Here is a 16,062-nt window from a genome sequence, read left to right as displayed (position 1 = left end):
TGCTCCATATAGAAGTAATTTGACCAAGTTTGGTAAAAATCGGTCCAGTTCTGAAGATATGATGTGATTTAAGGTGCGAAACCGGACACACACACACACACACACACGTACATACAAACATCCGGAAATTTCCATCTGGTTCTTTGGGTACCTTAGGTGTCAAAACATCAAAATCAATTAAAAGCCGCATATGCTGAAATTGGACCGATTACAATAGTTTCCCTTCTAAAGCTATAGCTCTGCTGCAGCGTTAGACGGGAAAGTAAAAATGTACTGTAATAAAATAATAACTTTACGATGTTAATAACCATGCTGGCTGGTAATTCATTAACGAATAAACAATTTCATGCTAGGTAACTATTAAAGCAATATTGCTCAAAATTTATGCGATTTATATCTAAGGAATAATAAATTAAAATAATTACTATCAAATTAACCCAATAATTTTTAGCATAAAAGTTTTAAATAAATTTTACTTTTTACACGAAAAAGGAAATAATAATTTTAATATAGTTATGTCTAAGGTAATTAGCACATAATTATATAATATTGTTGTATTTTTAAAAAAGTTTTACTTACTTCTTTAATAAAAATCAAACAATATTAAATTACTTGCTGCACATTATCTACGTTGTTGTTAAAAAAATATTTGTATGCTAGGAAGGGAAGGCGTTAAGCAACACTTATACTTCCAAAACGTGCAAAAAAAGGAGCGTAAAAGCATGAGTAAAACAAATTGTTTTGCTAATATTCCAAGTTTAATCTAACTTTAAGTTAAGTTAGCCAAAGAAATTTCCAATTTTAATTTTCTCAGTGTAAATGTTAGGTTTTCCCCCCATTAAATAGGGTAAAGTCATAGTAAAGAATAGTAATGTTTTTTTACATTGTATAACAATATATTTATTTTTTATAAAATTAAAATTTTATTATTAGATAAAGGCAATGGAAATATTCTTTTTTTACATAATATAGATTGAATGAAAAGAATTACAGATTACAGCATTATAACTACGTTATAATGCCGTTCTATTTGCAGGCCCATCAGCTGGGATATTTACTGGACTACGCTAACTTTGGATATGTGGGTATAATCAATAACTTGGTACTTTTTGCCGTTTTGCAGTGTTTTTTCTAGCGTAAATCATGCACAGAGAATCTTTTAATAAAGTAACACCATCAATCATTACTTGACCTTATTTCACTAAAAATATATTTTACAGTTTTAAGTATTAAAAAATATTCTACTTCAGCATTTAAAACAAAAATAAATATCCATCCTATTGAATCGGTTTAACACAAAATACTGCCTCTTTATCTAACAATTGTAAAGTATATGTAAATATTTAAAATAAAGAGGTAGCTTTGGATATTCGTTCCACTTCGTTAGCGAGTTCTAATTGATCAATTTATCTAAACAAACTTTTAAATTTAAAAATTAGCCAGTTCTATTTAATATTTTTCTTTTTTTTGTAAATATCTTTGATGGTTGAATACAATCAATTTAGTTCATAATTTAATAAAAACGTAAGGCTACAATCTGTTTGCTACCCTCACTTCTGTGCGTTTTGGACACCACAGCCATCCAGTAGTAAGTTGTAATAAAATCATTCATATTACCTTTAAAAAATAATTTTTTTTTACATTCTGGTAATAATTTTCAAAATTTGGTATACAAGAAAGTTCTTTAATAATCCTTTCAATAACTATGAAAGGTCATGTTTTTCAAAACGTGTGAACTATGAAAAGTCATGATTTTCAAAGGTCATGTTTGTTATTTATTTTGTAAAAATAATAGAAAAACTGAAGGAGGCAATAAATCATATTCAATAAGTTAGGAATGGGTGAGAACACAGAAAGAAAGATTAAAAATCAAATATAAAGAACTTTGTTGAATAATTTTCACCTAATCTTTTTGCAACTTCCATTAAAACACTTCAGTGAAATATTTCTGCTAATAGAAATTTCTTTCAACTAAACTAATACATAAATTCTTACTACTAATAATGTATTATAATAAACGAAAAATCTTTACCTGATATTATCTATTGGATAATATACTACGAAAAAACTAAGGCGAAACATACCAGAAACTTTTTATATGCTCCCTATCATCAATTTCTTCTACTTGAAACGGTCATTTTCCCTAGTCACCCAACCCGTCTTTCGTAAATAAAATGCTCCAATACATCTACGCCAGTCAGTTCAATTCAACTTTTTTTAATTAAGACTCGATCACTCTGCACCTTTCCTACTTCCTGATTATGTCTCCATACATTCTCAATTCTCTGTTAATATTTCTGTCTGAAGCTTAAAAGGCATTCGGACTTTGTTAATAAATTCACTTTCTGAAAATCTATTTATTTTTCTTACCGTTTCGACTTTTAGAATATTCATTTTTAGCAGATGAATGCAACACGAATATTTTATGTTACGGTGCACCTAATTTCGACATGTAAATTTAGTTTTTATGGCAAGCGACATGGAATATTTATCTCACAAAACCATCCTTATAACCTAATAATCCATCTCATCAGGGAAAAAATTACTTCTTTTTTTCATTTTCATCTTGTTATTTTCTATATGTAATATTGTGAACTACGTTTTATTAAAATTATTAGGAAATCTAAACCACAAGTACATAAATTGGTGAGTAACGGGAAATATTCTACTTTATCCATCTTTATAAAGTTAAGCAATCAGGATTTTCACCGTTTAAAACAAATCATTATTGTAGTGCAGACAAACAAAACTAGAACTGTTCAAACACTGCCTTTCTTTCAGCCTTAAATTAAAAAGTATAAAAAAAAAAATCAGTAAGACATTTACTAGTAAACAGGTTTTTCGTTAAACTTTTGTTGAATTTTGAAAAAAAAAACGGTTATGAGATATCTTTTACATGAGAAAATATTTATAAATTGTAATACTCAATTTTGTAATAAATTACTGTTTAGTAGGAATCTTTAACTCTGATGGGGAATACTTTAAAATTCAAGTGAATTAACTTTATAAAAATATATAAACATTTAACTACAAAAATTGTACGATAGAATATCATTGTAATATAAATAAAATCAATGACGGTGAATGTACTTACTTTTTAATAAAATAAATAGCACCAAACGTTTCAATATTTTTAATGTATAAATTCTCTTTGATAAATTACTCGATTTCAAATTACAAAAAACACTTCTAAAATAAAAAAATAAAATAATTCTCTAATAAACAACGTATAAAATAAATCTTTAGTAGGCTTAAATAAAGAAAGAGAGACATAGCATTTGTATTATTTTCACGTAATTTAGAAACCAGTGAAAGAAAATGTACCATGAAAATTTTATATGAAAATATATCTTTTGTAAAACACATTAAATTTATTTTATCGGATACAACCTATCGTTCTGGAAACTTCAGCTAAAAAAGGACTAAAACGCGAGAAAGCAATAACGACCCGAATGTGTCTTGTTTTTGAAAGCGTAAGAATTCCACATGAGAGTCCTTCAGTCCGCCTATCTTCCTTCTACTGTCGTTTTGTACTCTCACTCTTTCTTTGTCACAGGCTTTTTTCCATCTGAAACACCAACTTTATTTCCATCATCTTTATCCCGTTAACACTTTAAAGTATTTTGTGAATAGATTATCTAAAAATGTGATTAAAGATACCAAACCAAAAAGTTAATATCGTTATTTTAATATCTTATTATCCGTTTTTAATTTATTAATATATTTCAAATTATCACGCATAGCTTAACTATCTCAATTATTTTATAAAATTCATTTAACTAACTGTCAATGATATTTACTAATCAATACAATCTCTTTTAATGTGATTTTTATTTCATTATGTATGTTTTATTTCTTCGACAAGTTCCAGAGTTTAAATTACAGTGTAATAAAATGAATATGACGATTTTAAAGCCATTTAATAATTCTTAATTTTGATTTACGTAATGAATCCCAAATAAAATGAAGGAGTAACTCTTACACTTTTCCTTACAAATATTTAATATGAACACCTTTTTCACGGCACAAATCCAACTGCTAGGAGAGTTCGTCCCAAACTGATAAGCGTATCTGGGGTAATGGAAGCGACAGTTGCTACAGTTCTTTACCTCAAATCGGCTAAATTAGAAAAAAGATAGGGGAGGCATGAGTACAATATCCTTTATAAAACCCCAAAGGAAAAAATTGTTTTTATTCAAAAGGGAGATAGAATTTTGCTGTGACATAAGAGGCCACCGCGAACAAGTCGTGTAATCGGAAATATACCAAAAATCAATCGGTTGAGGAAAACGTCATTCAACTAATCCCGGACACAGTTTTATCAGTGAGAAGGCGCACGATCTTGTTGGCAAATAAAATTCACTTGTCCTTCTTTCTATTGAGGGAACAGCCATGTATGCAGGTTATTCGAATAAGCGACTCCTGCTACACTTGCTTCAGCAAAAAAGAAAAACCCATAAACTTGATATTGCACAGGACAGATTTAAATTCTGGAAAGTGACTTTCGCATTGTAAGAGCCCGTGGGGATTTTCTTCCCCGCAGGTAAGGAGATTATGTGCTTAGCTTTCCCATTAAGATGAAATGTTGACTATCATTAAACAAAATAGGATGAAAGAAGTCGTCATTCTAATGCTGCAACATTCCGATTGAGTAATTAGAATGTACAGCGTAGTCGCTAGACTTCAAAGCCTGTGACAGCTTTAAACCATGTGAACGCACATGTAAGCGTTTCCTTAAAACAATCCACATTGTCATCATCGGTATTGATGATTCAAAATCAAATTATAAAGAAGAATAACATTTTTAATTAAACTTTAAAAATTAATTAAATTTTAAGTTGTTTTAAGTGCAACAGGAGCCCAAGTGCTCTCCAACCACGCGAATTTTTAACTAATATTTGTTTCGATTCCACCTGGCAGCTGATGAGCTGGGCGTCTGTGGGGAAGACCAGTCGAACGAACACATGATGTTCGATTGGCCAGGTTTTAGGGAGGAGGGGCAGAACTCAGGCCACCCTGGAACTTAGAGTTCAAGGGGAAAATTGGCCACTCATAAGCGGCGAATGAATGTGGCGTGAGCCGCATTGACGGACCGTGTTGGAGTTCCCTGATGCCGTTGCTTTGTTCAACCGGCATCAGTAGTTTAAGGGATATAAGACTCCTACCGCTTGCTGTAGGAAGCTACCCTCGAGAAATGACTGGCCATCTGTCAAATACAGCTCCAAGCGTTATAATATGGTGGATAGGTACTTGCTGGCATTCAGCGACCAAGGCGTGGCAGCAAATTGCTGTCCTTGAAGGAATAAATTTTAATTTATTGAAAAGTTATATATTTTAATATGTAGACGGGGTGCGCCTTCCCATTTTAGTAATATATGACAAATGAACGGTGGGACACGCAAGCGAGTGGTGTATGGCACCTCGCTTATTCCGCTCACACAGTTAGGTAATCTCTACGAGCTAATTAGGATATTGGTCGCTAAACCGTTTTAAGGCTCAATAGCCGTTTGTGGCACGAATATTCGGTCTTATACGTTAGGGCGACCGAAGGTGGTGGTGGTGATGGTGTGAGATATGCCAGAAAAACCAAAAAATCATCGGTATTGTTAATTCGAATCTAATAATGCCGGAAATTTTTTAGTACTAAGCAAGAAAGATTTCCCTAGATGTTCATGATTCTTTTTTCCAGGATATCCTTGGGTCATCCAGTATTCTTTCTTTTATAGAGACATCTGGCTGTTTTCAACTGATTATACCACTGATGAATGTTATTATCAATCAGTTGGAGAATTACAGTTAAACTTTCTATTGAGCGCAACGCACGTTAAACTTTAACTTCAGGTTCATATATAACAAACTACAGAACAAAATGGCATTCTGTTCAGAAAGCCTTTCCTCTAAATAGAACTATTTCTGTTCAGGAGTCACCATCTTTGTTAGTGACACTGCTCACTGGAATTATAGGAAATCAATCTACAGCCATGCGCGCAACTGAAAATAGTTTTTTTTCTCCTTAGTTCTACCCTTAAATAACACAATACAGTTAGTTCAATTGAGAAATATAATTAATGATAATAATAACAATAATTCTAACTATCATTATACTATTTATAGACTTAGAATAACTAAAACTCATCCATAAGAAACCAAAAGGTATTCTTTTTTTTTTTTATTCTAATAAGCCATTTATTTTTCTTTACCATAATAGGTAATAGGAAGGAATAATTTATACAATTAATTCTCAAAGGATTTAATTATTTATATAAAAAACCTCATTTTTATATAATAGATTTATATTTTTATACTTTATGTACCTATAAGCAATATTACATTTCTTCACATACATGAATAATCAAAGAAATAAAATTCATCTTTTATTTAAAGTTATGTTTGTTTTAATACTATTTTATAATGTTCTAATTTATATATCTAAAGAGGTAAACTTTAAAAGATAAACCTGCTTTACTGAGTGTCAGCTGTTGTCTGAGGTTGTGTTTCCCTTGTTCCCTCGCTCCTGGTTAATTTTTATTTTTGTAAGTTTTTAGAGTACTTTACTTGCGGGTCATTATGTAGGACACTTAAAAAAGTTATTGAATTATAAATGTTATTTTTTGATCAGTAGATGAGATATTTTATTTTATTTAGTTCATCGGGTTAACCCATAAACTATAGCGAGAAGTGTAACTATGGACCACTGTCAGCTGATTCAAATGTCGCCGATGAAACTGTGACTATGGATCTTGTTTGTTATCTAATAGAAAGCGCGGATCTTTCATCACTTCGGAGAGGGATACTAGAAAATTATGCCATCGAAATGTAATTAGAGTCTTAATGTGAATATCACGCCGGCCTCCGTGGCGCGAGTGGTAGAGTCTCAGCCTTTCATCCGGAGGTCCCGTGTTCGAATCCCGGTCAGGCATGGGATTTCACACACGCTACAAATCATTCACCTCATCCTCTGAACCAATATCTAACGGTGGTACCAGAGATTAAAAAAAAAATCTGGATATCTCAGATAGCGAAGCTACCGCTGATGATAACATTTCTCAGTCAACTTCTCTACCATGACAAACCGTATCAGTGCTGCGTACGCTGAGAGCATCACGGACTCTTAATGATGTGACCATGACCAGTGATCTGCCTTTGTCAAATACATATGAGAACTTGCCAATGGAAGTTTCTAACTTCCAAAGTTTTTCCTAAATTTTCCTAAACTTCCAAATTTTCTAAGTTAAGACATGCCATACAGCATGAAATTACCTTTTTTCTCGTTAGTTCTACGCTTAAATAACACAAAACATCTCATTTGAGAAATATTATACGAATTAAAACTCCGATATTCTTTTCTTGTACATTCTGGTAAGGTTCAAATAAAAGAGAAATCTATATAGATTAAACATAAGTTTCAAAATAAAATACGTCAATGCTTATCTTTAAAAAAAAAAAGAAGTTATTTTAATAGGAATGGGTAGGGATTACTAGCAACGAACTGAAATATCAACTGGGAATTTTAATTTCTCAAAAATTCCCAGTTCAAAAGGTTAATTAATCAATCGGTATTCTTTTCTTTATATTTTCATTTTCTTTTTGCAACAAATATTAATTTTGTAAATATCTTATTCCGCTTCTTTAATTTTACATCAGTCGGAAGTTTCTACGTTTGCTGTAAAAACAATTAACTTACGATTATTAAACTAGTAATCATTTTAAATATCTTTTTTCCATGTTTTTATTTAAGAAAACAAAAGCCATTTTTGTAGATTTAAACGAATTTTTTCTTTCCTTTAGTGATATATCCAGTCTTTATTTCGTGACATTTTATCGATTTTATCAATAAAATTCGAATTAATTGATAAAAATTATTTTAATCAATTCGAAATTTTTTGTAACTGTTAAGATATTCACGTGGTGATAATTACGTGTTTCGTCATTGACATTATCGTAATCTGACATTATCATACCGTAATCTTGACATTATCATTATCTGATTTTATGACTGTGTGTTATAGAAGAATAAATTTTTTTCTGTTGAAGTGAAAAGACATACGTTGTTTGATTACATGTCGATTACTGATTCTTTTTATATTATAAAATGCAGGCCTATTTATTATTATTATATATAGTTCAACCTACGTCGCTGGACGTGTTGTTAATGCTACTAGTTAATCACAATTACTTATTTTTCAGTATTACTGAACAGATTGAAAATTAATTTTAAAAATTCAAAGATGCTTTTCTTCAATGAAAGTAATAAATAAATAACAAAAAGAAACAAAATAAAACAAGTTTGTATCAAAAATAAAAAATAAAAAAAAATTTGTTTTCAAGAAAATTACTTAAAAAAGAAATGTTCTATTTTTGCATGACTAAACAGAAAAGGTTGGGGTGCGTACTTATATGCAATCACTTTACAATTAAACAGCTCACCACGCTTTTCTTTTTATTCATGCACAGGTAGAAATTTTTTTTAAAAGTAGTTTTCCTGAAAGTATTTTTTTTAATTAGTTTTCTTGAAAACAATTTAATTTTTAGTACAAATTTGTTTTTATTTTTTTAAGAAACGCATATTTAAAAATAATTTTTTTTTTTGTAATTTAATATCATAAATGATATTAAATTACCACTTAAGAATACAACTTCTTATCTGTTAAATGTAAAATTTGCATGAATTAACAACATTCTTTTGAAGATACTTAATAGTAACTAATGATTACTGCTTGCAGTAATGCGGTATTTAGAACGAATCATTAGTATTTAAGTATGCTATAAAAGTTAAGCATTACATTTCATTAGCTATTGCCGTATATTAACTAGTTAAAATGCACATTCTGGTAAAGTTAAAACAAACTAGTTTAATTGTTTATTGAAAAAAAAATCAAAATTGATAAAACGTGCTCAATTTGCAGTTTCTAGGTAATAAAAAAGAATACTCAATTACGCTTGTATAACAACGTATTTCGTATATTATTATTTGTTAGTCCATGCAAAACTGAACAACAATCTTTATATTAAAGGACTTTATATTTTATATTTAAGGTTGTAGTTAGTGTTCAGACAGCCATTTATTTCTTTTTTATAACATATTTTGTGAAAATTTAATCGGAATAAATTTTTTATTAATTTACCTGAAATTCTGCAAACTTAAATTGATTATCTTTATTAACCGATTGTCTAAAGTGATGGCTAATTGTTTTATTTGTATTATTTTGTCTACCACTTATAATTACAATCAATATCTCATGCGGGGACCATAAGTAAATTTGATTAATGATAATCACGTAAAGGTAATCCCTGACGAAAACACTCATTTAAACATATAAAGGTTGAACATCTCATATGTAGAAAAAATACTTGTATAAGTGGTCCAAGTAAAGTTACTACTTAACATAGCACAAGAAACAAATTACTGTTAAAAAAAAAAATTATAATAAAAACAATGTCATCAGTACCAATATATGAAAACAGCACTATAAATAAAACAAATATTCGTCGATGATAGAGTAACTGTAATTTGTAGATTATTACCGTGACGTTCACTACCCAGTGACAGACTAATCCTGTGTTCCTACTCCTAAGTTCCTCCTCCCAGTCACTCCTCCGGTTATATATCCCAGGTCCAACACATGGAAACGTTTCAGTCGCTTGATGTCATCGTTGTTCTCCTGTAGATTTACTGTTATATTATTTACTTGTCTATCCTCTGTTTGTATCGCGAGCTAAATTTTTGGATCGCTTTGTAAATAGAGGTAATCCTAAATAGTCATGAATTTCTGTACCCTTAATAAACCACGGCGCCTCTGTTGTGGTCCTCATCAGTTCATTTTTGAATCATTGAATTATTTCAATATTGCTGTTACTCGACGTCCTACAGAGCTGGATCTCACACGTAAACTTTGGAGATCAACAGTTTATTAGATTAGGATAACTGTGAGTTTCTTCCCAGCAACCAGTTTAGTTCTCTATAATTGATGGTAAGCTGTTTCCTCTTTTCTACCACAAGGCTCTTCCGTGTTAGGCGGCGATCCAAGTGTAAGCCGAGGTACCGTACCCGATCCGTGTGACGCCATTCAGGTGGACCAGTGCACAATCCATCCTTCTCATAGTAAATGTCACACGGCTCGATTTGCGTTGGTTTACGATACGAGCCCCAACTGGTCCCGTTATTGTTAAGAACCGAAGACGTTTTTTTCTTTACCACCTTCATGCTGACGGTGAGTGGTCCGATGTTGAGTCACTGTTGACCCTAACCGTATTGTAGAATGATGACATACCCGAGCTCACAAAAAAATTAAAGTAAATCCGGCACCTTTCTTGGGTCTGATAAAACCATTAGGTACGTGGGTTGCAACCAAGAGATTACATTGAAATGCAGTTCGACAACGAAGCTGTTTAATGTTTTCCCACGAGTAGCTGTAAGTGTCGAACCCCGATGAACATGTTTTGAGTTCCAATCGTCCCCCGCTACGAAACGGAAGCCCAACGTCTCAACGAACTCTTCAAATAATTCTTTATGATAACATGCCACCACCGCAGGATAGGTTCGCGGGAGGTTATTAGCAACAGTAAGGTTCCTATCGGCCCTCTATCCCAGTACGGGAAAATTTGCATTAATGATTAATGCAAATCAAAGCATGCCGGCCCTTGCCGCAGATTCAGGCAGAGCAGTAACAGTCAAGAACTACTACTATTCTGCCTCTCAATACTAAGTAGTAGTCCTTGGTTGGTGCACCCATTGGCCTCTCTTTTCTCTGCGGTATTTCTCTATACACTCTGCAACTCCTGTAGCTATCAGGGTGACCCACAGAGTGCGCAGGTGGCCGGAGTACTTCTGTTGTTCCTCGGACAGTCCGCAGTACTGTACCCTTCCCCACACTTGCGAAAGGGCACAGTAAATTACAGGTTACATACAGTTGGTTTTGATATACCCATACTGCTGGCAGCGCATATACTGTACCAGATGTGGGAATTTTCTTGAATTCCCTGAAGTCACACTACAGTTAGCGACATATTTCAGTTTAAATATCTTCTTGTTGTTGTCTTGCGGTTCAATAATAATAAAAATCATTGATGTTGATTCTTTCGTCACCCTTTGCGGACTCTATGCCCGTGTTCTTCAATCTCTTCCTTAATGGTATCCATTGGAACCAAGTGCAGATTTCTGAATGACGATAGGGCTTTCACTGCTCGGAAAGCCCTACCGTTTCTCTGTGTGAAAATGTGTCCGATGAGATTATGTTCGCGTAATAAATTACTTTCTTGTGTATTTCAATGTTCCTAGCGAGCACATGTATTTTTTTCGAATCTATTAAACGTACTGTGTAATATTCTTCCTTACAGCAGTTTCAAGAAGCTCATATAACCGCATGACACTCCTTATATTATAGAGCACTATCGTAGGAGGTTTATCAGCGTTCTTCCGGGTTACTTCAACGTTAATATCCACTAGTAGAAGACTACTGAAACGGTTTGATAACGGAATTTCATCAGGAGTACTTTTTTGGAATTGTTTGTCCGTTGTTTCCGAAGTACTAGGATTGTCTACCTTGGAAGGGGATCTGGCTGCGAGTCTTATGCAAGGCCCAGGAGATGCCGTCCCATTGTTATTCGAACCAGCTAGTTGCTAATTTACGATATAATTTACTAACCTATAAGTTTAGTCCGGCTAACCTAATTAAAAAATGGAAATATGCATACAATTAAAATCGTAAAAATAATATATTTTGATTAGTTAAATACAATTTTTTTGTCTAATCGTAGTATTGATTAATCTAGATTAAAAAAAAGTTAACTATCAATAAAATTATTTTAAAAAACAAAAATCTTATTCAAAAAACTCGGAATTAAAAATTAATGCATTTTTTAGAAAGCCGAAAAATAAATTAGTAGAACATTCGCTAAGAATATGATGCATTTTTACACTGCAATTATATTTGATTGTTTTAATAACAACATATATAATAAGAAGAATTTTTTTGACAAATTTTTTTTTGTTTTGTCGAAAAACGACAATAAGCTCAGCATTTTAGTTATTTCGTCTAGTCTCTTAGTAAAAGGCGAGATCACGCGCCGTTACTTTCCACGAGTATTTTGCGAGTGCCTGTTTTTGTTGAAAGATAGAGCCAATTTCTTAATATCTCTGGAAAATTTTATTATTCTGGTAAAGATGATGCCTTGTTAAGTTTGTTAACCAGGCTGATAAAGGCTAACCGGCATTGGGATGGTGAAAGTTAAAAAGCTGAAAATTAGTAACCGTACTTTGATGTGGATTTTTTTCATCTTGATTGTATGTAATTCAGAATCAACCTTTACAATATATGGAATTTTTCTGTGCAGTTCGTGAGTAACGTAAGCTCCAAACATACCAAACTAGACTGGCCGTTCTGTATATTACTACATGCGCTCCTACTAATTTCAACCGGTTTCTGTACTTAATATAAATATTTTTAACAGCTTAACCGCAGTATTTCCACAATCTATATTTTATTTTAACTAAGTCAAGTTTACTTCTTTTGTGTTAGGGATAACAAATATTTTTGGAATGATCTCTATTTACATAAGAGTACCGTTTATACAAACATTGAGTATTTAATTCGTTTCTATTACTTAGACGGCAGGTTTAGTTTTAACGGATGTGGGTAGTGCCTCAATCTTCTAAAATATGAAAAAGAAGATGTGAAATTTTTTTTTTTTTAATTATTTTTAAAATAACTTTTTATACTTAATTACATTCTATTTAACAATGTAATTCTATTAAAATATAATATTACTTACCATAACTTTTACGCAGATTTGGCCTGGTGTCCTGGCCAGATCTAAAACAAAGTAATCATAACTCAGTTGTAACCGAAAACTGTTTTTTTAATTTTTTAATATTACTTTTTCATTTTAATCTCTAGCAGAAATTTCCTAATTAATTATTTAATACCTGAAAAAATAATACCTCAATAATTAAAGAAGATACCTCTCCTTATTGAAAACCTATATATATATATATATATATATATGCAGTGGAATATAAAAATAGTTAAACAAAAATTTTCTTCATTACGCCACGTATCAGGCATTTCTGTTACCGCTTATTTCTAACCAAGGGAAATCAACAGGTCGTAGGTACATTTATCTCTGATTAAAATTTTGTATTGGTACGAGATGAAACGAGAAAATTAGAAATGAAAGCACCATTATTTCTTCTAGTAGAAAAAATATAAACTTATTTTTTACTACGTTAAACAATATTATAAATTTATAAATATTTTCTTAAATATCTACTCAAAAGCACATCAAATCTTTCTTTAATAAATGTTTCAATAAACAAAAAAAAGATTTAATTCTAAATGCATTTCCATATTAGGCATTTTTAAACTTTAGTAAGTAAAACGTGTCTAAGCACTGAAAAGTTTTTCTCAAAAAAAAAAAAAAACGATAGGAATGTATAATTCTTTTTAAATCTGGGATTTAGAATAATGAAGGCAGAATAATGAAAAACAAATTATTCTGATCGATAAATAATATTATATTAAATATTAAATATATAACACCAGGAGTGTGTAAATATGCTACTCCATGGATAAGAAAGGAAAAACAGAAATGGCCAGCATTTACAGGGATATATGACGGAAGGGAAATCTTTGAAAAAACTTGATCACAGCTGCATTACGGAATGCCTAATTAAGATTTTTAAAAATGAGATTATATTCCATATTAATTATTTAAAAAAACTAGATAAAAGGAAAATATTATATGGTTTATGTTTCATTAACATGATTTGTTAAATGTTTTTGCCAAGTGTAATAACATTCATGAATTTAGCGTACTTACAACAACGTAAACTTTTACAACAAACAGTTTTAAAATCCTGCATGTTTAGCTGTTTCCAAAGTTGTGATTTTTTAACACAGCTCTATATCGTTCGTATCAAGAAATAAAAATCGTTCGAACGAATGAACCGTTCGAGAAGTATAAGTCGTTCAAACAAATGAATCTTCAAGTGTTGCGTTCAGCTATCCGGCGCACCACATGGTCCACTCTACGCCAATAGTAGCTAAAATAAAAATGTGGGCACATATGCATCAAAGAAACCAACACATATACAACAAACAAACCCACTCACCATCCGTTTTTATGGGAAAGAAATAATGGTAAGATATATATATATATATATATATATATATATATATATATGTATATATATATATATACATACATACACATGAAGACAGTAAATATAAAAAAAATCATCAATTGAATTCAATAGAATTCAGTAACTACAAAATAATGTCATTAATACATTACAAAAACACATTTGGGAGATAATCTTAAATTTAAGCTTTAAATTAAAAGTTATTAATAATATAATAAATAAGCTTTAATAAATATGGTATGAGAGAGTTAGAATTTTATACAAGAATCAATTTCTACTAGAAGAAATAACAGAGCTTTCATTTCTACTTTTCTCGTTTCATCTCGTACCTATACTAAATTTTAATCAGAGATAAATGTACCTACGACATGTTGATTTCCCTTGGTTAGAAGTAAGCGGTAACAGAAATGCCTGATACGTGGCGTAATGAAGAAAATTTTTGTTTAACTATTTTTATATTCCACTGCATATATATATATAGGATAAGTAACATAAAACCGAACCCATAATGAAACGGCTACCCAACAATATTTATGAAAGATCTCACACAAATAGCGTGACTAGTGGATGTATATGTTACTACTGATTGTTGCTGCCGTTTGTCAGGTAGTTATGGGTGAGTACACTATAAGTTTTGTTGTAGTACAGCATTGTGTGTGCAGTTCAGTTTGCGTAAAATGACTTATTCAATCCAGGAGAGGATAGCTATAGTTAAGGCCTATATTCGTTCTAGATAATTTGAAGAATCACGTTAAGTATTCGGAGAAAAATTTCCGAATGCCTGCTATCCAGCGAAGAGTAGCCTATACGATTTAGTTATGCGTACAACATGGAGTTCAGCAGGTTCGGTTTCAAATGCAAAACGAAACAAGCAATCTTCCGTTAGGACTCCACAAGCCATTGCCGATATTGAAAGAATTACTGCCAGTCCAAAAAAATCACTATGCAAGTTACCACAACAATCTGGTGTTAAAAACACATGTTGTGGTAAAAGTCTTTGTGAATTAAAATTGAAACCATTCCACTTTACAACTCTGCAACAACTGAAGGAGAAAGACAAATTGAACGAGAAATCAACGAAATTGACAACAACGTTTTGCGACAGACGACTCATTTGAACATCGTCATCAATTCAACATCTTTTGTAACAATAACATAAATAAATGCAACATTTAAATTAATTTTTATGTTTTACTTATTTAATTTATCTGTATCATTCATAAAATTTCATTCTAACATAACCTACCGGCTCAGCAGCGATTACATTATGGGTTCGAGTTTATGTTGCTCACTCTGTATAAAGACGAAACGTTTGTCTATGTTACCAAAAATCTAAGAAAGGGCTAAATTAATTCCCACAAAATTTTGACAGAAGTTTCATTATGTAATCCGGAGTATCTTAAGGTATATTAAGATGAAAAATTATTTATTAAGACATGTAAAAAATAAATAATTCGTTACGGTGCTACACTTCTCATTCGGGCCGCCAGGGGGTGAGCCGCTAAATTCTCATGTTCCTTTCTTTTGGCGCTCCCAAGAATTGAAGTTGAAGACAACATATTGTAGTGATATATAATCAACGCTAATCAAAACTAAAGGAGAAAACGGAAGGAAATAAAAATGAAATTTACTATTTTTTTTTTTTTTTTTAATTTCTTGATAACAAATGAAGAAGTTATTACCCTGATTTTTGGTGAGTCCTTTCCATGCGAATAAACCAATTTATAGATTTTTGAAATTGGGCCTTGAAAGGGGGTGAAAAAGGTAAAAAAAATGTTGAACAATGATTGAAAATTTTCCCAGTCCCGACTATTCTGAACGAGATATTCAATATATTTGAGCTTGAAAACAATACTCTTCAGATAAATATCTAATAACCATTTCGGTTTTTTTTAATACAGATTTTTTAAGGGGTGCGACGG

At 31.4% G+C, this 16,062-nt stretch overlaps 1 protein-coding gene across 1 annotated transcript in view; it reads right to left on the bottom strand.

Annotated features, from left to right (window-relative positions):
• Nucleotides 1-16,062, bottom strand: part of LOC142321000 (acid sphingomyelinase-like phosphodiesterase 3b) — a 1,240,094-nt gene that overhangs the window by 804,513 nt on the left and 419,519 nt on the right. The window contains exon 2 of the mRNA XM_075358994.1: nt 12,772-12,812. Within this exon, the coding sequence (XP_075215109.1) occupies nt 12,772-12,774 (3 nt within the window). The 5' untranslated portion in view covers nt 12,775-12,812. The remainder of the gene's footprint in view (nt 1-12,771; nt 12,813-16,062) is intronic.

The sequence above is a fragment of the Lycorma delicatula genome, chromosome 3 (assembly GCF_047948215.1).
Source record: "Lycorma delicatula isolate Av1 chromosome 3, ASM4794821v1, whole genome shotgun sequence".
NCBI lineage: Eukaryota > Metazoa > Arthropoda > Insecta > Hemiptera > Fulgoridae > Lycorma > Lycorma delicatula.
Note: the sequence above shows the minus strand (reverse complement) of the source record. Positions and strands in the feature narration are given on the sequence as shown.